This window comes from Chanodichthys erythropterus, chromosome 14, assembly GCF_024489055.1.
Source record: "Chanodichthys erythropterus isolate Z2021 chromosome 14, ASM2448905v1, whole genome shotgun sequence".
NCBI lineage: Eukaryota > Metazoa > Chordata > Actinopteri > Cypriniformes > Xenocyprididae > Chanodichthys > Chanodichthys erythropterus.
The window spans coordinates 21,948,534-21,973,816 of NC_090234.1; the positions used below are offsets into that span (position 1 = coordinate 21,948,534).

The following is a 25,283-nucleotide window of genomic DNA, read 5'->3' on the forward strand; positions in this document are numbered from 1 at the left end:
TCTCTCAGTTGGTTACACAGTCTCTCCTTAACTCTCTAAACATTACTTATGATTCGACATCCACGCATATGACTCCAGATGGCCTTGTTTACATCTTGATGACCGTGTCTAATCAAGTGTCCATGAGTCTCTACGAGGGCCTTATGTTATCTGGTTCCCCTGTCCAAATCTTACAAGTTGTGAACACTTTAAGTGAGGTTGCATCTTCCATATACTCGATAATGCCTGTTGAGGGACAGCAGTACATCAATATCACACTCAAACTCATGGAGACAATGTATTTTGTTCTTAATGACACCAGCGCCTTTGGGGATGTCAATGAAGCTGTATCTCAAGTTGTCAATTCTGTCAACAACCTTCTGGCCATGGTGCCCGACATGAACACAGACTCTTTCAGCAGCATTATAGGTGACCTGGAGCACACCCTGAAGACAATCTTAATGATCATCCAAGCAGGCCAAAGCCCTATCACCAAAGCAGCTGATATTACCCAGCAGCTGCTGCATACCATCCAAAATCTCATCTCGCTGGGCAATAGTAGCAGTGTGGAGTCTGAACTCGCCAAAATAGTGCTGGGGGCTTCTAGCATGAATATTGGCCATCTGCTGGGGATGAATGACACTAACTGGACCAGCAAGTGAGTTTCTTTGAGGTTCTGCTCTCAAGGCTGGTTCCTGGTTATGAGCTCATAACAAGGCCCAGTTTTTCATTACTTTTTCTTGTTCATTGCAAGGCTATTGCTTTGCTCTCGTATTTTCAGCCACCATGGCATTTACCCTGCATAATTGCTTACTTCTTGAAAAAGAACCAGGGCTGCCCTCGACTAAAGATTTTTCTGGTCAACTAGTAGTTGTTTATTGAAGAGATTAGTTGACTAACCGTCTGAACATTTTAATAATTTACTGATAATCTAGTGTTTTGTGTGTTTTCGGCTGCGGAGATGGTCGATGATGTTGACTCGTCATCTCCATAGTTGCGGACACGCCTATATGCACGTTTCATACGGATTACATAGCCAAATCTGAAAATTTTCATTTTAGATTTGAATCTGTTAATTTCAGTCTTTCCATAGATCTATTTCTCATGTCTGTGAGGCAAGTATATGCTGAGATTTGGTTCATTTTTGTGACGTGCTCAAGTTCACTTGAGACTGAGATGACAAAGTGCATCCTTTTTGTTTATTATTTTACAAAAGCACAACATTTTGTTGTTATTGGGAGTTTACAGCAATAAAAGCAAACCTTTTACAGTTTCGAATGTCGGATTATTCTTATCTGTATGACCAAAAATGACAGAGTATTTTAAGTTAGTGATCGGCCCGGCGCTGCCATGTCATGCAGAAAGCGCGCTCTCTACGCAAACACTTGAATATTTCGGAAAACAATAGCGCACATTTATCTAGGTTAACGTAAGAGCGAGCGGACTTGTAAAGTTGCTACTAACATGTTTCAAGTGATAAAGCCATATATGAGGTCGATGAATGATAGACGAATGTTTGGATTTCCTGCCGTTAATGATCAGTCACAGACTGCGTGATTTTGCCACTTCCTGTGGAGTTTTTTTTTCTACGACTAACTGACTAATACCAATTTTGGTTGACTAAGCCTCTTCTCGTCGACTAAATGTTAGTCGACTATTAGAGGGCAGCCCTAGAAAGAACACATTCTTGAGGTCATGAATATAAATGATCATAATCCATAGCATAGTGCCTTATGATTAATTTAACCCAGCAAAAAGATATTGTTAGTTAATGAAACTTTTCTTTGTTTACATAGGCTGCCTGTGCTGCTGACAAACCTTGCTAATAGCCTTCCAGATGACCTGCAGTATTCTTCTCTTATTAAGTCCATCATGAGGAGTCTGGCCAACGAATCCCAAGGTACATAAATCATCTTGCAAGATCTACTGACATCTAACACTGTTTGTTCAGGGGTTTTATTTCCACAATCTTATATGCTGACTAGATATCCACAGTTGCATATAGCGCATATAAGTATTTTGCATTCAGCCGTGTGAATACATAATTATTTTTCTGCATAATTTACATTTGTTTAGCTCAAGAACAAGATGTATGTGCACAATAAATGTTGCAGACTCCAGATTCTACCACTGAATAAATTACTCTTAGTAATCTCCATAGACATTAAACAATGTATGCTGCTTTATGTTTATGTCATTGCAAAAAATTTTGGTTTTCATAGCAATGCAGTAAACGGCAGGTTTGAAGTCAGTTTTCTGCAATATTCAGCCAGGAGGCATGTGGCCAGAGAAAGGCTTTTACAGTGCATGTGCTCTTTAAAATAGCAAATATTTTCTTCCTCACTACTTTTTTTTTTTTTTTTTATCAGCCCAGCTGCTTTAAATTTACTTATTCTTGTGTCATTCCAATTTTTTTTTCCTGTAAAACACAAATGGATGGAAGACATTTTTAACCGTAAATTTTTTGAGAATGTATCTTAAAATAATAAGTTTACCCCATTGGTAAGTTGTTTTTGTTTTAGGCATAAATATAACAAAACAGAGACATTTGTGCTTTAAACAAGAAAATTTAACAATGAGGTAAGAAAAACAAACCTAACTGAGATATATGCTCTGAAAACATGTCTCAAGTATTAATTTTAATTCTGAAATAAGTTTTTGTTTTACAGATATTTAGATATTTTTTTTTACCAGAAAACGAGACAAAATTAGATCACTAGATCTCAGTCCAAGTAAATAATTTTCTTTTTTGTATCCTTTTAAGAGTTAACTTTAAAATATATCATCATGCTGTACTTCAGTGCACCATTTCCCCCCCTCTGGAGATCCACAGCTTTTTCCTCACTTTATCTGCAGCACTCCCTCATTTTCATTGATAAGATGCTCTTTAAGCCTCTCAGTTTGCGTTATATTTTCTTTAATAAAGCTGATGTCTTTTTGAGCATTTAATTTCCCTCATAAGTGTCTGATCTTTTATATCACTTGAGGTGTTGTACACGTAAGAGCTGTCAGATCTAAATCAGCACACAGCACCATAAAGCTTTTCAATGTCTCTTTTCTAAGGGGGGTTTCTTTGCTAGATCATTTGCTGCTTGCTGCACTGTGAGGTTGGCCTGAAAGTGGAGTTAGGTGCAAGTAATGATGCCTGTAGGGAATTCAAGTTACTTTAGCTTTACAAAAGCTTGATTCTTTGTTTTCTCTCTTCCATTTCTCTCGCCTCTCTGCAGAAAATCTGCATCTTCTACAGCAAGTGCTAAACACTGCCTTTGAATTTGGCTCAGGCAACTGGGCAAATGAGAGTTCAGGCCTGATACTGGACCACCTGTTAACTCAGGTAAGATTTTTGATGGTTTAGATTTTTTACATATTTAGTATGTAATTTAACTCCTATGCTATATTTCAAGTATTCTGAAGATGTACATATATATTTGTCATTATACAGTAGCACAAGAGTGGATTTCTGCGTAGTGCTGGTTTAACTGTAACTTTCTTTCTTGATAATGTAGGTGTGTGCTCTGGAAAACATGGCCTCTGTGCAGCTGATCAGCCAGGTTCTGCCACTAGGCCCTAGACTGCTGTGTGACACCGTTGTTCCCGCAATCCAGGCCTTACATGTGCTCTCAACCAGCCTGGTGAACCAAAGCGCCTACATCTATGATCTGATTTTCGAGACATTTGTTGGAGACCCTAGCACTTACAACACTGAAGTGGACTGGTACTGCATTCTATAATGACTTTCAACCTTTTTGTCGTAGCTTGTATTATGCATGTTACCAGTGTTGGAACTAACATTTTTAGTAATCAGTTAACTTCTTTTCAAAACAATGAAGCCTTTCCAGCAACAAGCTACTTTGTCAACAATTTGCACTACATTTGTTATTAGTGTCACATTCTCTAGCATGCACAGCTTAAAGGGTTAGTTCACCTAAAAATTTAAATTCTGTCATTAATTACTCACCCTCATGTCGTTCCACACCTGTAAAACCTTCGTTCATCTTCGGAACTTAAATTAAGTCAGTGAGACCTGTATTGCCAGTAAGATAATTAACTTTCAATGCCCAGAAAGCTACTAAAGCTACATATTTAAAACAGTTCATGTGACTACAGTGGTTCAACCAACACGATTAAACTCACTTGCCTAAAATGTCCACTTTTTCAGTTTGTTCAGACCCAAAATTCCAATGAATAGGTTAAATTCACCTGTTTCACCAATTCACCAGATGTTTACACATCTTTTTTTTAATAAAAAACAAAACAAAACATAATTAAATAAAAACTTGCTCTTTCACAGTTTTCCATTTAAAATAATAGTATTCTACAGTATTTGTCAATAATAATATTAATATAATAATGTTAAAAAACAATATTTTCTATTTTTATATAATTATTTATATAATACACTTTACAGCATTTTGAAAGGTTTGTCTACAGGAATAATACTCATGGTTTTAATCTCTCTCTCTTTTTAAAGGACCTCAACTCTCTCTCAAATTGTGGGCTTCAACGTCTCCACTCTGAAATCTCTTAATATCAATATTACATCTCCAGGTGTGTACCGCTGTCGCTTCCAGCAAAAGAATTGCAGAAACACCAGTGTTCCTTAGCTATCAGAGGGTGGTTCAATCAGTCTTTTTCAACTTTGCCATGCATGTCAGCTCTCTCACTTGTCTTTTGTCTTGCATTTTGACAGCTGAAGTGAAAGTTTCAGAACTGCTTAAAAATACAACGCAGTTTGTTCAGGATGTCGAGCGGTATACCAACTTTCCCCCTGTTGCTCTTCAGGCTCTGCTAGATTACCCTCTACCCGACAGCAACATGCAGGTACATCACAACTCATGCATACATCTGAGGGGCTCAAAAGAGGTGTCCAAAAATCACACACAAAAAAAAAAAAAAAAATGAAATCACACTTTATTCTGAGAAGGCTCCCCCTGCAGAGTCTTGGTTTCTCCTAAGGATTTTTTGCCATCCTCTTCATCCTACCTCAACCTCTTTGACCGTTTTCATTGCCATTTTTGCCTTTGACTTTCTCATGAAGGGATGTAGGGCTTTATTCTTGATAAAGCTGCATTTGAGCAATACCCTTTAGTAAAACCAGTATGTGGATAAATAAAGAAATGAAACTGAAAATCTTAACAATTTGTTTGAAATTCTTTGAAATAGTTATGTCCTAACCAAAAGCTAAAATTAGATAAATAAATATGAAGAAAAAAAAAACATATAAAAATGAATATATTGGTAGATCTTTTAGTAGTACACTACTGTTAATTGACAAAGCATGTAGAGTTATTGCAAACAACCTTTAAAATAACCAAATATTAGCTGATATATCGGCCTATCACTAGTGTGAAGTCTTGTAGAGTACCAAATGATTGCAATGGTCTCTTTTTGTCCTCTTTCCTCTCATCACAGATCTTGACATGGTTGACAAACCTACAACAATGCTCAGACCCCTCGTCTTTGCAACTGGACCCTATGGGCCAGGTCATCTTCAGTGCCTTCTGTGAACAGTCAGATGATTGGTACAGCATCACGGTTCTCTTTCTTCGTCATGTGGACACAAAGGCTGCTTTGTTCAGGGTAAAGAATGTATTGTATATACTGTACATCCAATGAAATACAAAGGCTGCCTCTTTGTATTTTAGTTAATTAAATTCAACTGTTTCACATATGATTACTATGAAACTAAATAATAATAGTTGCTTTTTTCTTATACATTCATTATTATGAATTATTCTTATTTACTTTACTAGATTAAGGCTGGGTCAGCCTAACCTTGCTGTTAGCTGGTCAACATTTTGCTATACCGTTCATTTATAATGAAAAGCTCTTTATTATAAATAATAATAGACCCAATGGTGCTGCCTGTCATAACCCTGTGACACTTTGTTGCAGCTGATGTTATCCAAAGAAATTCAGGATTTGGTGGCAGTCATGCTAGAGATGGTCAAGTTTTTGACGGGCATAATGCAGAAACTGGTACCTGCCATTAACAAACTGCAGGAATACCTGACAAACATAGGAGAACTAAACCTGGTGGCCAATCAAGAGTTCCACAGTGTAAGTTCTCCCTATTTTATTTTATTTTATTTTATTTTATTTTATTTTATTTTATTTTATTTTATTTTATTTTATTTTATTTTATTTTATTTTATTTTATTTTATTTTATTTTATTTTATTTTATTTTATTTTATTTTATTTTTAATGTGTCTTTGTATTCTCTTTCCCACAGCTGGTGAGGGGAAAGCGGTCCACCATGTCTAGCAAGGCCACCTTTAACACCATCTCCCGTGCCTTGTGCAAAAACGGCATTCTGACGCTTTTCGCCCTGACTAATGTTCCTATCGTAACCGAGACTGATCCTTCCGTCCAGGCGGACCACAAGAGAGAAGAGCTCATTGAGAAGTTTAAAATCCCACACGATGCTAGTATGAACGCATAATCTCAGCACACAGCTAAATGTGCAATAAAGCATTATGATAATGACCTGTCAAGAATCTGCTTACAGCATATTGAGTTCAGATTGATAAAGTGCTGTGGTCAGGCTTAATTAATATACTGCTTATGTCTTGGTCTCCAGGTCCCTTCTGTATGAACCTCTATTTGGATATGGTGAACACTACAGGCGGTGCAGTGGCCTGGGCCTTCCTCAAGCCCATGCTGTTAGGACAGGTCCTCTACTCACCAGACACACCACTGACGAGAGAGATCATGACAAAGGTGTTGCTTTAAAACTGAATCTTCCAATATAATAAAATGCATTAATGATAATTAACAGATTTTTTTGCATGCATGTAAAAAGCAAAAACATGTGAGATCGAATACCATTTTAAATGTGTTTTATGCTCTCAAGTTAGAATTTTCTGATTGTCTCCACTGAAAGTGTGATAAAATATCACTTGAAACTGTGAATGCATGACATCACGCTAATATGACAGCAACCGGGGAGAAGTATGCTCAAAGAAGCGTTGATCATGATGTTGAAACACAGTAAATGACCCTTTCTGTTGGTAATTGTATTTATAGCAATGCATAGCGTCATCTATCCTCCATAGTTTGGTTGCTAGGATATGACTTTGATGAGAATCAGATACCAACAAAGGAAAGTACATAGGAATATCCCACTTCTGATTTGGGATGGACTGCAGCATAAATCCTGCATTTTTACACAAGGTCATCTGACCTTCATCTAAACAGTCATGTCGGAATCTCCTCTTAAGATATAGACCAAGTCTGGTCACAAAGATAAAACATTGTGTTTTCTTTTAAGACCTTGTGTTTGACTGTAACAAAACATTTTTTTTTTTTCCTGCAGTCAAATTCTTCACTGCACCAGTTTGGTGATCTAAAGCTTTATGCTTCTGAGTGGATAGAGTCATCTTCCTATGTGATGCAGTCTGCTAACATTCTGACAAAAACATTGCCAATACTTCAGGTACACTACAACGAGTCAAGAAGAAAATCAAATAAACACTTTTTATTTTATTTATTTATTTTTCTCCTCCATAACTGTTTTATTAAACAACTCTTCACAGAATTCTCTGCGCAATCCCTTCGTCCAAAACTTCATTCAGACTCAGACTGGTATTGATGTTGCACAAATGAGCTCAACTCTCAATCAATTCTGTAAGTTCTCAAGAGTTTGATGTAAGCAATGCTTGCATCATGGTGATGCATCATTACTATTACAAAAAGTTTTTAATTATTATGAGATGACAAGTCAATATAACAGCGTTTCTCATTTTTATGTAAAACAAAGTTATTTCTGGAAGGTTCTCATTATTATGAGTTTCTAGGTCATTATTATGAGAATTTGTTTTGTGTTATAATGAGAAGTTATAATAATGAGGTGTTTTTTTAATAAATAATTTAAGATATTAACCAATAATTATAAGAAAGTTTCTCATTATTATGACGAGAACAAATTTTTTTAGTATTGCGTGTGTGTGTGTAAAAAAAAAAAAAAAAAAAAAAATATATATATATATATATATATATATATATATAAGATTTTGTTTTCTGTCAATTCTCCCTTGTAAACTCAAAGGTTTAGAACAACTTGAGGCTGAGTAAATGATCACAGAATTTCCATTTTTGGGTGAACTATCCTTTTAAATCTTTAAATTTCAGACTACCATTTTTAAATGCTGAAATCATGACTCCCTGAGAAATAATTGCTTTCCGAATAGGGCTTAAGTCTGTGAGAGACAAATTTTCCAAACCTCCTCAGGGAAAACTAGCCCCGTCTGAATAGTGTTTTACAGTCGAGCACTTGACAACTCATGACAACAGCCAGAGAAGCATTACTTGCGTCTTATCCTAAATCTGCAGTGGCTTGAACGGTTTTTCTAACTCTATTTTCAGCAAACATGACAGTCCTGTTAGAGAAAAACAAGTTTATCATGCAGCAGATCACCACCCTCTCTATGCTGATGATGAACCTCTCCTCCTGTGTCAACTTCGACCGCTACCGAGCCTTCAACTCCACCGATGAACTTGACAAACAGGCGGAGAAACTGGCGCAAAACCGTGAGCTCTACGCCAGTGAGTACACACACACACACACACACACACACACACACACACACACACACACACACACACACACACACACACACACACACATATACACACTCTCATCAGGAGATTCCTCTTCAACTGACTACTCCACTCATGCGTTTGGTGATACTCCCAGTTGAGGACGCAACAGACACTGAAGAGTCATCGGGCTGTAAAGCCTGTAATTCAATGCAATTCGATTCAATTCCATTGAGATATAGATTTTCGCTGTTATCGAGGAGCAGCAGGCCTCTGAGGTTACTATGACAACAGATCACTCGCATACTGAACTTCCCTTTTATACTCACGAGTTCTGCTCATCTTCACAGGCATCATTTTCAAACTTCCCAAGGAGAACTCCAGCGGCCTGCCCCCGAACATCGACTACACCATCCGCATGAACATCGAGAATGTCATGCGCACCGACCGTTCGCGAAATCCCTTCTGGGTGAAAGACGCCTTCATCTCAGCATCAAAGACCCAGAGGTACAGCCGAGGCTTTGTGTTCCTGCAGGAGAGCATCGAGAGAGCCATCATCGAAATGCAGACGGGTAAAGCCGTGGATGGGCCTGCGGTCCAGATGCAGGCGTTCCCTTATCCCTGCTACTACAAGGATGAGTAAGTGTCTCACAAGCACAAACCCCACATACACACTGACCGTCTCATATAAGGACTGAGATTATAACTTGATATGTGGCATCTGTACAAATAATCAACAGCTTTACACCAACACTGAACACCTGCGTCATTTTGTTTATTAGAAAAAACTCTAGTAAGACAAATATCCTCTTGTATTTCATAGAAATACTAGATTTTCATTTGCTACATTAAACTGTAGTGCTTGCAAGGCAGCAAAACAATTGTGTTGGTTTAAGGTAAGCTTAGGTTTGGCTTTGGTTCTGTGTAGATGAAGTGCTTGATCAGAGCTGTTGTCATGGCACTGTATTTTCTGTTGGCCAGGCATGAGAATCAATATAAATAACATTATTTTTTGCAATGCAAAGGTGGCTTTAGATTGTTAAACAGATGCTGTTGTTTTTGTTTATTAAAACTAGTAAGAATCATTTTCATGAATTGAAATAAAGGTGAAATAAAATAAAGTTTGAAGTACTTGAACAAAAAAAAAAAACAATGACAATTACTAAAACTTAAAGTAAAATGAAAACTAAAAAATATATAAATAAAAGTTATTTCAAATGTTAATAAATACTGTAATAGTAGCGCTGCATGATTATTCGTTAAAAGGTCGCAATTTCGATTAAACACCCACCTGACCTTATTCCTAGATGACAACGATTCGGCTATGTCTGATTAAACCTTTGACAAAATTATACAAATTTTTGACAAATATTTGACACAAACATTCAAATCTGCATTGGCACTGCCGCTGACAAAGAGAGAGCAGTTAATGTATAGGTACATGAAGCAGCAAAATGTCTTTTCATCCCCATAGAATCATTATTTCTGTGTTACAATAATTCAAATGATCACAGAAGTACCGGGATAAAAGTTTATATTTCAGATATAAACACTGATGTCTATGGTAGCGATCAAAATAGAGCATATCCCCTTTTGAAAGTAACCTGGCACTTCAAAAATGATTGTATCATTACATTGTTACGCCAGTAGATGGTGACTGTTAAAAATTGTTTTTGTCATTGCATTATTCATCCAAGAATTAGTTAAAAAATGCTGATTCATCCAGTAATGAAACACGGGAAGTATTTGAGTCGTTGAATCATTCATTCAAGAGAATTGTTCAAAAACGCTGATTCATACAGTAATGAAACAAGTGTTATTATTTATTATTTATGTTATTTATATTATTTATATATTTATGTGAATTATTTATGAGTGAGTCATTGAATTGTTCATTCAAACCATTATTTTTAAATCATTAATTTTAATGAATTCTCAATTTATATATTATAACAAATAGATGGATGCACTATTTTTCCTAACCAGCTGCAACCGTAACAAGCGTCAACCTCCACCTGCTAATCTCAAATCTTTCTTCCTCCCAGCTATCTCAACAGCATCGCTTTTGCCTTCCCAATGGCACTCATGATTTCCTGGGTGCTGTTTGTTGCCAACTTTGTGAAGAAACTTGTCCACGAGAGAGAACTACGACTTCATGAGGTTTGGAACCAAACATATTTTTCCTTTGTCTGTTCCCACAAGCTTCCAATAGATCACTAAACTCTTTTCACTCATCCCACAGTACATGAAAATGATGGGGGTGAATCCCATCAGTCACTTCTTTGCCTGGTTAATAGAGAGTGCTGTATTCTTGCTTGTGACTGTCATCATCCTCACCATCATTTTGAAAGCTGGCGGCATCCTTCCTCGCAGCGATGGCTTTGTGCTCTTCCTCTACCTTTGTGACTACGGCTTCAGCGTCCTTGCAATCAGCTTCCTGGTCAGCTCCTTCTTTGATAAGACCAACATCGCCGGGCTGAGTGGCAGCCTTATCTATATCATCTGCTTCTTCCCGTTCATCGTGCTGATCCACTTGGAGGACAATCTTTCCTTCTCTGTGAAGAGCGCTCTGGTCTGTACTGCATTTAAATTGGTTTGCAATTTAACATCACTGCACAGTCACATTTTGAGATATGTAAAAGGGCTTTCAATCTTCACATATTAACGCGCACGAGATTAATTATATAAAATTAATGCAGAGTTTTTCAGGCATTCAGTTTGACAGTATAAATTGCATTCTGTTCTTTCTGATTTCTAAAACACCATTCTATCATGTTGGGGACCTTTTTGCATTTTTATATTTTTATATTTTTATATTTACACATTATTTAGTATGATTGTTAGGTCACTTTCCTCATGATTTCAGGTTTTACTATCATTTTGGGGACCAAATACACACACAACCATATGCACACACCCCCACACACACACACAATACAGATAATTTATTTATAAATCAAAGCCAGACGGGACATTTAACAAAAGTCATTTGCATTCTTTGTATGGTGAAATTTAATTATCATAGCAGCTCCACAAGTGAAATATCACCCACAAATGTGAAACCGCATCATTCATAGAAATGTTAATGCGAACACCAGCAGAGGACTAATGCACAGGCCGTGGTAGCAGCAAAAAACATCTTTAAATGTAATATTATGCTCATGGAAGTGTGGGGTTATAAAGTTGTTGGTGAATTATTGCATTATTGTATTTTTATTGTCATGCGTTTTGATCAGTTTTTGTTTGAGTGAGGTGAGGTAAAAGTGCTTTTGTAGGAATTTACCTCTGTTCAGTCTTGTTATATTGATATGGGCATATATTCCATTACTAAACCCAATGATTAAAGATTATTTTGTTGAATCTCTTGAATGCATTAGCATATTAACTACAAGAAATATGAGTTAAATCACAAATAAAGGACTAGTTCACCCCACAGATTGTAGCGTCTGGTTAGGATCAAGATCATCAAACCAACTTTTAATTTAAGAAAGCTTTTAGCCTCTTGGACTTTTCATGTTAATTACACGTTGGCTCCAGCCTGGCTGACTTTTACAGGACACTTGACGCCTTCATTACTGGTGCCACAAAACTCTCCCTGTGACTTCACAAAGATCTTAATCAAATCAGATAAAATTTCCCAAACCAGGCCAAATAAAGGACTAGTTCATTCCAAAAATGTTGTTCCAAACATGTTTTTTTTTTTTTACCTATAGTGTCACAATCTGATTCCGTAAGGTTTGGAATGACATGATGGAGAATAAATGCTGACAGAATGATCGATTTTGTATGAACATCTATTGACAGCTGTAATATAAATCGGTGTTTGTTTTTGGTCCACAGAGTCTGTTTTCTCCGACATGCTTCAGTTATGCCAGTCAGTATATCTCCCGCTATGAAAAACAGGAGGAAGGTAGGTTGGCACAAACCCTCAGATTCTCTGTAATTAGTTTTTGTTTGAGATAATTACATTGACTAAATATATTGTGTATTTACACCTCAGGCATCCAGTGGAGCAACATGTATATCTCTCCTCTGGCTGGTGACACTTCCTCCTTCGGTTGGCTCTGTTGGTTGCTGTTGATTGACTCAGTAGTATATTTTATCATTGGGATTTACATCCGCATGGTCTTCCCAGGTATTTGTGAGCTGCTCAACTGAGAAAGTCGCCCATTTTTCATGTGTGGTTAGATAAATAGAAACAATATTCATTTTACAAGAGGATTTTTTTAATATTACTGTTGTAATCAAGTGTATTTTTCTCTCAATCAGGAAAGTATGGCATTGGTGTTCCGTGGTACTTCCCTGTGACACGATCCTTCTGGGCAGATATGTTCAGCTGCTGTAACAGAGTGCCAAAGAAAATAGGCAGAGGGTTGCTGTTTACCAACATGATGCAGGAACAAAAGAGCACTGACAAGGGCAAAGGTACATTATTACACACTGATTTATGATTCTGATTGGTCTATAGCAGCATTGAGTGGTAAAGAACTTTTGCATATTGTGAAATATGTTTATATATTAAAATAACTGCTTTCTACTTTATTTGAAAATGTAATTTATTCCTGTGATGGATCTGAATGTTTAGTAGCCAATTCTCCAGTATTTAGGGTCTTATTATTATTATTATTATTATTAATAATATAGTCTTTACTGTCACTTTTGATCAATGTAATGTGCCCTTACTAAATAGAAGTATTAATTCTTTTGACCCCAAACATTTCTCTTCCCTTAACAAATCTGAGAGATTTGCTTCAGATTTATTTGCTCCAATATATTTGCACTCTCTAACGTCTGTGAAGGTGACACAAATTGTAACTGTTGAATACATTTTAATTCTTTCAATTTCTGTGCAATATTTTAACATCTTTGTTTCTCGTTAACTGTGTTAGGTAAAAGTAGCTTGGCGGGTAATGGTGAAGAAGACTACTCAGGATTGCCTGTTGGAGTGTCACTGTATGGCCTGACAAAGACCTACGGAGGCCGGCATGCTGTAGACAACCTGAACCTTTCTTTCTATGAGGGACATGTCACCTCTCTGCTGGGTCACAATGGAGCTGGAAAAACCACTACTATGTAAGAGCAGAACAGCGTATTCTATATTTAAATAATGCTGTTGATTGCAAAGATAATGATTTAATAATCTAATAAGCTTACAAATACATAGTCCACATGAATTTTAGGTAAAATAGAAAATTTTTCATTCGATTGAACTATATTTTTGTTTTTTCTTTTTCAGGTCACTTCTGACGGGGTTGTTTTCACCCACCAGCGGCACTATTGAGGTTTATGGGATGGATATGCAGACGTCCATAGATGATGTGCGTAAGGAGATGGGCGTGTGCATGCAGTATGATGTCCTGTTCGACCATCTTACCACTAAGGAACACCTGTTGCTTTACGCTCAGATCAAAGCTCCCCACTTGACCAAACAGGAAGTGAACGAACAAGTGCGCAAGTAAGTTTCAACAACTTGTCTTACAGTATGTTATTATTTTGTTTTGTAACATTTCCTGAGAGAAATTAATTTTATCCTGAATCCATTTGTTATCTTGACTTATATAGCATGTAGGTTTCTAATGTGCCCTTAATGGTGTTGGTTGGGGAAGCTACTTTAAAACTGTAGCTTCCCACACTACAACCTACTCATAATTTAAAGTAGTTCAGTTGCTAAGAAAAAGTATCTACACTGATGCTCTTTAAGGTGAAATGTTTTTATTAACAAATGATAATACATAAACACTGCTGATGATGTTTTTGACTGATTTTGTTATTTAGAATGAACATAATATTCATATTTTAACTAAATATTTAGATACAAAAAAAACATACATTTGCATTTTTTTATAATTAAAACTGTATATTCATTAACTTGAAATTATCAAATATTTATATATATTTTTAGACCAGTCTTATTTTAGTATTATTTATATTCAATTATAGTTTTATTAATATTTTGAATTGGCATTTAAATTTATATATTTTTTAGTTTTTGTTTTTAATTAAAATGTATTAAAATGTATTAATTTTTATTACATGCCCATGTAATTTTTATTAGTTTTTTTTTATATACTTATTTTGGTTTTAATTCAGTTTTGGGTCCATTTATTTCCAGTTAATAATTTTTGTACTTCAACTTCTTTTAGTGCTCTAAACATTAGAAATGATTCATCTTTATATATTTTTTATAAAGATGAAACTACATCAAATATACATCAAATTTATATTTTATTTTATTCCAGCTTTATTCCAGTTTAGTTTTTAACGATAACTGTTTCTGACAAAAAGTACAGATTAAAAATATATTTTTACAGCATATTTAGTGAGTCCCCAACATTGCTCCTTAACTTGGGAATAGTCTGTCTTAGTAGTTAATGAATGGGGTTGATAGAAGTTTGTAGGTTCAAATCCCACAATGGACGAACCCTGAACACACTGTGCCCTTGAGCAAGGCATTTTACCTCAGATCACTGTAGATAAGAGTATCCGCTAAATGAGAAATTTGCATTAACATGGTGCCTCTTTTTCCTGTCTTAGAATTCTAATGGAAACAGACATGCACGCCCACCGCCACAAGCGTGTCGGCACCCTATCAGGAGGTATGAAGAGGAAGTTATCCATCTCCATTGCCTTCATCGGAGGCTCGCGGCTGGTGGTGCTAGATGAGCCGACCACCGGGGTGGATCCCTGTTCCCGACGCAGCATCTGGGACATTGTCCTTCAATACAAGCAAGGTGAAATCCCTCTGCAATTTAGACCAGGGTGAAAATAATCTCCTGGCTTGTACCTGTAGCAAACTCCCCAAAGGACTTTGTTCTTATCGGGTATCTGACACTTGGTTTAGAATTTAATTAGGCTTGAATGGATTTTCTCAAGGTGCGTGCAGTCAAATCAAGACAGGGAAAAATCCAGACGTAGATGTAGTAACGACTGATTGTTATCCGTCATGCTCCCTCTGATGTTTAATTATCTTCTTCTGAGACAGTTAGCGAATTTATCTCGAGCATGGATTTAAGACCGTAAAAGAGGGTCATGTCAGATTCTCCTGTTTTATCTTTGTTCATCAGCTCTTTGTTCAGAGTCTGTCTCTCTCTCTCTGTCTTGCCTGTATCAGTGGATCTTTGATTTGACATGCCTCTGTGTTCGTTTTAACTGTCCAGAACACACCATCATTCTTTCCACCCATCACCTGGATGAGGCTGAAGTTCTCAGTGACCGCATCGCCTTCCTTGAGCGCGGAGGCCTCAAATGCTGTGGTTCGCCCTTCTACCTTAAAGACAAGTTGGCTAAAGGCTACAACCTCACCCTCACAAAGAAGGTACATCCGATGGAGTCATTCACTCCAACTGAGTTCTTACTTGACTTAACTCTCACAAAAAGTACCATGCGAGTACTGTAGTACGGTAATGGTATCAAATAGTAATACTAAGTCACATTGATATACACTACTGTTCAGAAGTTTGAGATTTTTATGGGTAATTCTAGTATTCCAGAATGCATATTTTAAAATTTGTCATATCAACATGCATTTCTATGCTTTTGATTCAGGTTCAGACTCTTGATTCAAATGAAAAGTTTGACATTGAAGAAATCAGGGATTTCATTCAGTCCTACCTGCCTGACGCTCGACGGAAGGAGGGAGAGGTGGCCGATTTGGTTTACGCCCTCCCACCGTACAACACCAAAAACGCAGCTGCGTACCAGTCTCTTCTCACCGATCTGGATCAGAACCTGGACAAGCTTCAGCTGGGCTGCTACGGCATTTCCGACACCACCTTGGAAGAGGTAATTATCAGATGAAGACCCAGGTGTGGGATTGGATTATAGACTGAGCCACTGCCACTGGGGTTCTGACTGCCAGCCCAGTGAACTTCAAAGCCTCAAACAGCGCAGCCCAAGATTGCCAGAAACTGCACTAGGTTGCCTGGGATTCTTGGCGCATATAGTGCAAGCTTCACATTTTACATCATTTCAAAATCAAAGATGCTACATAGAGCTGGAGATATTGAGTTATTGAAATGCTATTCAAATTATTAAAGCAATCAGTCCATGTGTAGGCTACTATTTTTAGTCAGCTAATGCATGGTTTCCCAACATGAGGGTCACATCTTCCAGCCAAGCTTTTTAAAGGGATAGTTTACCCAAAAATTAAAATTCTGTCATCATTTACTCACCCTCAAGTTCTAAACCCCTATGGGTTTCTTTTTTCACAAAAGAAGATATTTTGAAGAGTATTGGTAACCAGTCAGCTGTCAATATGGACCAGCAACTGTTTGGCTACGAACATTCTTCAACATATCATCTTTTGTGTTTAGAACAGGATTAGAACAACTTGAGGGTGAGTAAATAATGACAGATTTGTTTTTGTTTGAACTATCCCTTTAAATTTCTATTTTCTCTATGAAAGTTTGTTCACTTCTGTTCAACTTCAGAAGATGTTTTTAATATTCACAAATAATCACAAATTCCCACACAATTTCTACACATTCTACAGTGAAAAAATCAGTGTACAATTCTCACTCAGAAATTGCAAGTAACACAATTAAACATGAAATTCTGAAGTAGAAAGACTTTAATTGTATTATCTTCTAAAACCTACTCCAATAATCTTTTATTTACAACTTTGAAAAATAATTTTTTACAGTGTACTTACGATTTCAAACAAAGTGCATGTGAGGAGCGTGAAACACGTCAAGTAAAAAAATGGTCAACATATGAAGTATAAAAAGGGGGAAAGTTGCTCTAATATTAACCTAACTAAAACATGATCCACCCTGTCCAAGTGTACTCAAAAAGATTGTGTTTTCTCTCAGGTGTTCCTGCAGTTGACTCGAGACGACATGGAGCCTACAGAAAGTGAAACGTTGTCTGTATCAGAGTCTGTAATAATGAATGACATGTGTGCTTCAAGAGACAGCATTCCTGACGACATCAACAGCATGTACCTCGGAGAGAAAGCCAGTAAGTGGTCTTTCAGGACTATTAGCTTCTTGCAGCATTTTATGGAAAATTAGTTCCACGGCCTGCACTTTCCCAGTTACCCCTTTAAAGCTTTGAACTTTGAAAGCTCATCTTCAGAATCTACCTGAATTGAAGCAGTTGAGATGATTGCCTCTGTCTCGTGGCACACTCTCGTCTTCTCTCTTATAGGTCTCACTGGGACCTCGACTGTGAGTGGGCTTGCTTTGACTGCACAGCGGGTGATGGCCATGTTGCTGAAACGTGTGCATCACTCCAGGAGAGACTGGAAGGGGCTGTTCTCCCAGGTTTTGTTGCCCGTATTCTTTGTAATTGCTGCCATGGGCCTGGGCTCCATCAAGAGTGATCTTCAGCACTTTCCTAAGATTGTGCTTTCTCCTGCTCTCTACCACGTTGATGAACAGTATGCTTTCTTCAGGTTAGACTCGCTCTGTTGTGCACCTTGCCTGTGTTTCAGAAGTAGCTCTGAATTCAGTTAGAAAATATGGGTACGACTGAACTACAGACAATTAACTTGTTTTTGAGATTAATAATCTATTCATTTACATTTACATTTATGCAATTTGCTGACACTTTTATCCATAGCAATTTACATTGTATTCAAAGTGTACATTTCATCAGTTCATGTATTCTTTGGGTATTAAAAAGCAGAACATGGTGCTAGTAACACCAAGGTCATGGGTTCAAGCTACATGAACGGCATTTAAATGTATGTATTCAAATTTTGATTTTGCTAATCTGCTCAAAAATAATGGTGGTAACAATAACAGAAAATGATAATTTTGTGAATGACTGGGTATGTGTGTGTATATATGTGTATATATATATATGTGTATATGTGTATATATGTATATATATATGTGTATGTATGTATGTATGTATGTATGTATGCAAAAAAATGAAATAATATATATGCAATTATATTCAGCGTATTGATATGTGCAAAATATTGAATATTTACACAACATATACAGTGTGTGTATGTGTGTGTGTGTATATATATATATATTACACAATAAAGTCATTATTGTGTAAAGCATTAAAAAGACATCACAAAAAGTAGCTGCAGAAAGAAATATTTTATTCGGATCAACATTCAATTTTTACTCATGAACATTTTTACTAAATTTTACTCATTTTGGGACATGAGTAAATAATGACTGAATTTTCATTTTTGGGTGAACTATACCTTTTTTTTTTTTTATCAATGGTGAAATATTTTTTTTTTTTTTTTTTTTTACCCTTAAATGCATGAATGTTTCACCAATCATTCTTACATATTCGGGTCTTTAGTGATCCGGATCTATATCTAACATGGATGGATCTCTACCTTTTGCAATAATATAAAACTCACCTGATATTATAGTAACAATTACAGAAGAATAAAATAAAGCATAATTGTTACCTTTTGGAGCTGGGAAGGGTTCAGTTTGAGCAGATGTTTTGTGCCATCATTACTGTCATTGTCAAAGCTCATTTCCCAGTACATTCAGCAAATGATAGTTTAGAATATGTTTGTGATCGCGAATATGAGCCCATTCGCAATCTCAAAAATATATATACTTTTCAGTATCTTCAAAATCAATATTTTGATTGCTGTCAGCTTCACCAGATCCATCAAGTAACAGTGACAGTCATTTGATTGCGTTCAGTACTTGCTCTGCAGTAATTAAATCGCTGAGCCATTTCATGTTTTGCTAATGAAACTTCCTATTCTTTCGTCTGAATGAAACATCACTTCATCATTGCATATCAGACATTGCCATCTTGTGGAATAAAGGTTAATTGCACTTATTCCGTCATCAAAGACTCGATTATTGTTGTGCAAAAAAAAATATATACGTACGTACACTGATACACACCTCGGGTTGTTAGCGACCCTATACCCAAAAATGAATGGGGAAAAAAGGCATTATTTTATAATTTTATGATTTTTTTTCTTGTAATATTGTTTATAATGAATTGATTGAGGAATACTAAGAAGGTCGATGTCTAACTTTAAAAAATGAGTCAGTAAATGATGTCCCGGGTCGATAAAGACCCGAGGTATGCATTTAAGGGTTATAATAAGAAACTAAAACTGCCAGTAGGTGGCGGTAAATGTCTTAATGATTAAGTTGTTCAATTCATTCAAACGGCTGATTCATTCAGGAGTGAAGTAAATGGTTCTTTTCAGGCTTGTTGGACTTGTAGCGGCTCTACACAGACGGATGACATGTCTGACATCCAAGTAGTAAAGTACCGCGCAAGCCACTAGAGACGGCTCCGTATGCTTTTGAATCGCTGTACTTTGATATCATACACCGATCGGTCTGTGTAGCGCCGCTTCAAGTCCAACACATCTTTTATGAATGGTCCGCTGAATCATTGATTTCACTCGGTTCCTTCAAAACGCGGATTTAGAAATGAAACACTGCTGTGCATTGCGCGGAGACGAGCAGTTCTGCTTTGTTTTTAAATTTTCATTGGCAAAATTGAACTAAATAGACAATATTGTGTCTAAAATAATACAATATTAACTTCTTGAACTGAACTGTTGTATAAAATCAGTATTGCATTTGCACTCGTCATATAGGCTATGGGACAAAAACGGCACTCATGTAATATTGCACTCGTTACTCAGGTGATATTGCTTAACTCACATGATCTAAATATGAGACAAACTCAAACAGGGTCATTATTGCCACCATATCTTTAATATTTGGGACTTTCTGACTGCATTCTAAAGGCTTCATCGAGCAGTGAGCTGTTGCCCTGCATTATATTCATCATCAATCATGTGTATGAAATGTCAGATGAACTACATAGGTCTGGGTGGGGCAAGTGCGTTAAATGCATTAATTTTATTTTTAGATTAACTAATTAATCTAGTTTTAGTCTAATCAAGTGTAAATATTCAATATTTTGCACAGTCATAACATTGCCATTGCACATTCTCTCCACAGTAATCAGAATCCCACCGCCAGCAGTCTTGTAGATACCATGATGTCCTATCCAGGCATTGACCACATCTGCATGAGAGACCCCACAGATTCGTAAGTAATCATCCATATGTCGTAGTGATCCTCTGTGCAGTTCAGCACTCTGAGCTCCGTAATCAGACTGCAGGCCGCTATAAGCCATGAGTGATTTTATATCACAGCATCATCTCACCTGGCCACTGCAAATGGCTTTCATTTCGCCGGCTATGATTTTCGCCTCTCTGATCTTCGCAGGTCTGTTCTTAAGCTCTGGTTGCCATCTCCTTAGCTGAGCCCTGGGACTCTGATACTCTGTCTGCTTGTATCAGTGGGTCTTCTCGCGTTCCTGTTCAATTTCATCACACTAATGTGCCACTTTTAGTTTTCTATCACTGTTTTTTATCACGCTTTTTTCCCATCTCTTCTCATCTTACTCTTTTTCCTCTCTCTGTAACTCGCTCATAACACTCTCTTGCTTTCTTGTTTTTCTATTTCTCTCTTTCACCCACACATCTGAAAGCTCTGCCTTTTGTAATTCCTCTGTAAGAGCTTATAATAATGCTTCTGTATAGGGGCGTAAATCTCAGAAAATAACATCACGTGCACGTTTTTGTGAGATTCACCCAGGGATCATTTGCATTTCTCATGCATTTCATGTTTAAAGAATCGATTTTCCTAACAGACTTTATCAAAATATCTTCAAAATAATCATCACACTGCGTACTGCATTTAGACTATTGTTTTCTTCTTCTTTTTTAATACAAGAAAACATTTATTTTTTGGCAGGGTTTGCAAAGAGAGACCTCCTACAGGACCTCAGACATGGATCTCCAGAGGCAACAGCTCTGCTACATTTACCACCTGCAAGTGTAGCAACCAAGTGCAGGTGGGTCAAACAGAGCATAACCATCATAACACAAACAACATTATCACTTATCCTCAATGATGTGGATCTTTCACTGTTTAAATATTGATAAAGATCATTAGTGTTTTGATAGCGTGAAGGTGATTGTTGATCACAGCAGGCTTGCGTGCCCTTCAGAATTGATTTGAGAATGCCTTTTAAATTCACTTCCTTTGACTTTGAATCAAGGCAGCAAATGGAATGCAAAATCAACATTCAAATGTAAGGAATTAGAAACCTGGAATGTTTAATAATTCATCATTAAAATAATACTTTTTTAAAAATCATAAAAATCATTATAAGTTTATATAAGTTTTTAAACAAAAAATTAAATAAAAAGTGTGGATGGAAATTAAACATTCCACTGTATGGAAATTAAAATTGTTTTTTGTTTTGTTCCACAGTATTCTATGGAGCCACTAAAGAGACATGGTGAAGGAAAACATATGAGATGGAAGAAAAAATATTTCAATGCTTTCGCAAAGAGCTCAAAAGGTTTTGTGAGCGGATGCAAAGTTTCTCAGGGAAATACAAAACGTCATGCAAGCGAACGCAAAGTTTCTTTGGGGAACACAAAACATTTGTGAGAGAACACAAAAGCATTGACATTTATTTTTCCTCCCATCTCATATTGTTTTTCCACCACCATGTCCCTTTAGGGGCTTCGTAGTATTCAACTTATTTTAACTTATTGGTAACACTTTATTTTACAGTGCCTTAGTTACACATTACTACATGTACTTACTATAGTAATAACAGTAAATTATGCATAATTACAAGTAACTAACCTTAACCAAACCCTAACTGTAACTCCATAGTAAGTACATGTAGTTAATTAATAGTACTCAGTACTTGTAATTACTCAAAGTACTTAATTAAAAGTTAATTAAAATACGGCACTGTAAAATAAAGTGTAACCAACTTATTTAAAAGAATTTAACCTACTTTAGGGAAATATGTCCACTGAGGAAAAACAATTACGTATCAGAGCGTAAATAGACATGATTAGTTAACTTAATTATGCAGTTAATCATGTTTTTTTGGTACCAAACTTGAGTTGGGCTAATGCAATTTTCTGCTGTATTTTTGTCATTTACTTAGTTATTTTCTTGTAATTAAGTAAATTCCTCTTCCTGTTATTTCAAATCAACTTCCTGTGGGGCATCTACTCTCAAATTGACAGGGAGCAAATTGTTAAATTCAGAATTTTTCCCAATCCTGTATTGTGGTATCTGCTTAGAATATCACTCACTTTCCTGTCCCTTTCAGTCGTGTCCTGCACCAGGTTATGAACCACCTTACATAAGAAATCCATCATCCCAGATTGTCTACAACCTGACGGGCATCAACATAGAGAACTACCTGCTGGCCACTGCGAATGACTTCATCAGAAACAGGTGAATTTGCTTACACATGTCACTTAACAGCATTAAACTCATTTCAAAAGGTAATTATTTTATGTCATAAGTTCAGAATATGGTGAGGTGGAATATTAAGGAATTTATGAACCGCTGGTTGGCTTGATTAATAATTAAAGTGGAAGCACTTTGGTTTATCCTATCTTTATTATGGCATTTCCGACCAGCTGACATTTTCCATCCTAGTCAAATAGCACACAGCACTTGGGCTTGCTGCTGGCATGAAAATACTTTATTACACCTAAAATAGTAAGGCAAGTATTTATTATTCATACATTGTTCTTACAAAAAAAAAAAAAAAAAAAAAAGTAATAAAATACACAGCCCAGCTGCAGTTTGGTGGTGGAAAAGTAATAAAAAAGGCAAATCATTGCTCTATTAAGAAATTGGATGAGAATTCAACAAAGGCATAAAACTATTAATTAAGAGTATATCATGAGGAAAAAGTCTTTAGTGTCTCAACACAATTTATTGTTAAATAAATTGAGCTTTAATATATAAAGAATGTGCAAAATAAAATACAAATTTGCAGACTGTGAGTCCATTTAAAGTTATGAAAAGATATTTTTTAAAACACTCTTTTAACCCTAGAATGCATTAACCAAAATACCTACGCAAATGCATAAATGACCCGCATTTGACAAAAGTTTTCCCCTGCTAACTGCAGACAAGAAAATTTGCACCCAGTAAATGTCAAGTTGCCTTTATATATATATAAATCAATGATGCAAATTTCAAATATGAGACAAATTCTGCTGTAAAGCAGCTCTAAAAAGACACTAGTATCATTGTTCAGCTCAAGTCAGTTCAGTGTTGGTTCAGTTCAATTTATAACTGTGTAAAGTACATATATTATTGAACGAGTTCAATTCAGATATAAGCAGCTCTACAGAAGACTATAGTGTTATTATAAATATGTACAACATGTGAACAAGATGTTACACCAGCCAGGAGTTATAAGTTCTAATGTAAGCTGTTTTGTGCTTTGTTTCAGATATGGAGGCTGGGACTTTGGAAAGCCTCTTCCCATTGATCTTAAGCTGGACATGTTAGATGTGCCAGAAAACAGAACCCTTAGTAAGGTAATTTGGATGAGTGATATTACATTGCCTCAATGGCAAAGTGGCTCATTGTCCCAACGTAGCAGTTTATATAGACGCTAACAGGCTCTGTTCCAAAACCAAGTAAGCTGCCACGTAGGCAGCATTTTAATGCATCATAATCACCCTCTTGATGTGAAAGCTGTTCCAAAAGGTAGGCAGCATCATTATGTTGCCTTCTAAGATACCTTTTTTGCATCATTTTAAGGGAATATCGCATACATCCTATGTGAAGAAAGCAGTTCAGTGAAAAAAAATAATACTTTCAAGATGATGAATGAAGCAAGAGGAAAGTTCATTCAACACCCAATATTTATATGAGCTAATATGTACAGTCAGAAGTTTGGAAACATTATAAATTTTTTTTAATGTTTTTGAAAAAAGTCACCAAGGCTGTATTTATTTAAGAATAAATACAGTTAAAACAATATTATTGTAAAATATTATTATAAATGAAAAATAACTTATTCTGATTTGAATATATTTTAGAATGTAACTTATTACTGTAATGGCAAAGCTGAATTTTCAGCGTCATTATACTCCAGTCTTCGGTTTCACATGATCCTTTAGAAATCATTCTAATATCGGGTATTAGAATGATTTCAGGTAATAACTGTATTTTTACACATTTTAGGATATTAGGTTGTTAGTTTTCCTGTTAAAGGCAGCTGTCTATGTAGGCAGTAGAAGGCAATGCAGCTCAGTATGTTTTAGAACAGAACCTTAGCCTCAGTTTCAAGGTGATTATAGAGGAATTGTGGTGCATTGTATTAATATTTGTGTTCACACAGGTTTGGTATAATCCAGAAGGTCACCACACCATGCCTGCCTACCTCAACAGCCTTAACAACTTCATCCTGAGATCCAGCTTGCCACCTGAGAAACGACAACAATATAGTAAGTTAAACCTGTTTCTCTAATTCTCTAGTTTTATAGATTCTGCTTTTCTCTTAGAATCTATAAAATTTCACATACACTGTTGTTCAAAAGTTTGGAGTCAGTAAGATTTTTTTATTTTTTTTTTAAAGAAATTAATACTTTTATTCAGAAGGGACATAAAAGGGACATTTTGTCATTTGCATATTTTAAATCCTGAAATTTGTATCACAGTTTCCCCTAAAAATATATGCTTTTGAGCACCAAATCAGCATTAGAATGATTTCTGAGGATCATGTGACACTAAAAGAGTAATGGATGCTGAAAATTCAGCTTTGCCATCACAGGAATAAAATACACTTAAAATAATACAAAAATATTGTTATTTTAATTTGTAACAATATTATACAATTTTAATGTTTGTACTATATTTTTGGTCAAATAAATCCAGTCTTGATGAGCATAACATTCTTCTTTCAAAAGCATGAAAAATCTTACCCACCCCAAACTTTTAAACAGTAGTGTATATCT

The 25,283-nt window shown here is 36.1% G+C and overlaps 1 protein-coding gene across 1 annotated transcript in view; it reads left to right on the plus strand.

The window, feature by feature from the left end:
- The first annotated feature begins 1,781 nt into the window (after positions 1-1,781).
- The window catches only part of abca12 (ATP-binding cassette, sub-family A (ABC1), member 12), a 42,859-nt gene continuing 19,357 nt past the window's right edge, over positions 1,782-25,283 (plus strand). Inside the window, exons 1-30 of the mRNA XM_067408837.1 lie at positions 1,782-1,879; positions 3,207-3,313; positions 3,486-3,694; positions 4,451-4,527; positions 4,670-4,800; positions 5,392-5,559; positions 5,875-6,039; positions 6,213-6,408; positions 6,561-6,700; positions 7,296-7,415; positions 7,516-7,606; positions 8,345-8,524; positions 8,869-9,157; positions 10,564-10,678; positions 10,761-11,090; positions 12,359-12,428; positions 12,519-12,653; positions 12,788-12,943; positions 13,408-13,591; positions 13,755-13,973; positions 15,053-15,249; positions 15,676-15,833; positions 16,064-16,300; positions 17,329-17,476; positions 17,666-17,912; positions 20,440-20,529; positions 21,241-21,340; positions 22,628-22,755; positions 23,771-23,858; positions 24,668-24,773. Of these exons, the coding sequence (XP_067264938.1) occupies positions 1,852-1,879; positions 3,207-3,313; positions 3,486-3,694; positions 4,451-4,527; positions 4,670-4,800; positions 5,392-5,559; positions 5,875-6,039; positions 6,213-6,408; positions 6,561-6,700; positions 7,296-7,415; positions 7,516-7,606; positions 8,345-8,524; positions 8,869-9,157; positions 10,564-10,678; positions 10,761-11,090; positions 12,359-12,428; positions 12,519-12,653; positions 12,788-12,943; positions 13,408-13,591; positions 13,755-13,973; positions 15,053-15,249; positions 15,676-15,833; positions 16,064-16,300; positions 17,329-17,476; positions 17,666-17,912; positions 20,440-20,529; positions 21,241-21,340; positions 22,628-22,755; positions 23,771-23,858; positions 24,668-24,773 (4,609 nt within the window). The 5' untranslated portion in view covers positions 1,782-1,851. The remainder of the gene's footprint in view (positions 1,880-3,206; positions 3,314-3,485; positions 3,695-4,450; positions 4,528-4,669; positions 4,801-5,391; positions 5,560-5,874; positions 6,040-6,212; positions 6,409-6,560; positions 6,701-7,295; positions 7,416-7,515; positions 7,607-8,344; positions 8,525-8,868; positions 9,158-10,563; positions 10,679-10,760; positions 11,091-12,358; positions 12,429-12,518; positions 12,654-12,787; positions 12,944-13,407; positions 13,592-13,754; positions 13,974-15,052; positions 15,250-15,675; positions 15,834-16,063; positions 16,301-17,328; positions 17,477-17,665; positions 17,913-20,439; positions 20,530-21,240; positions 21,341-22,627; positions 22,756-23,770; positions 23,859-24,667; positions 24,774-25,283) is intronic.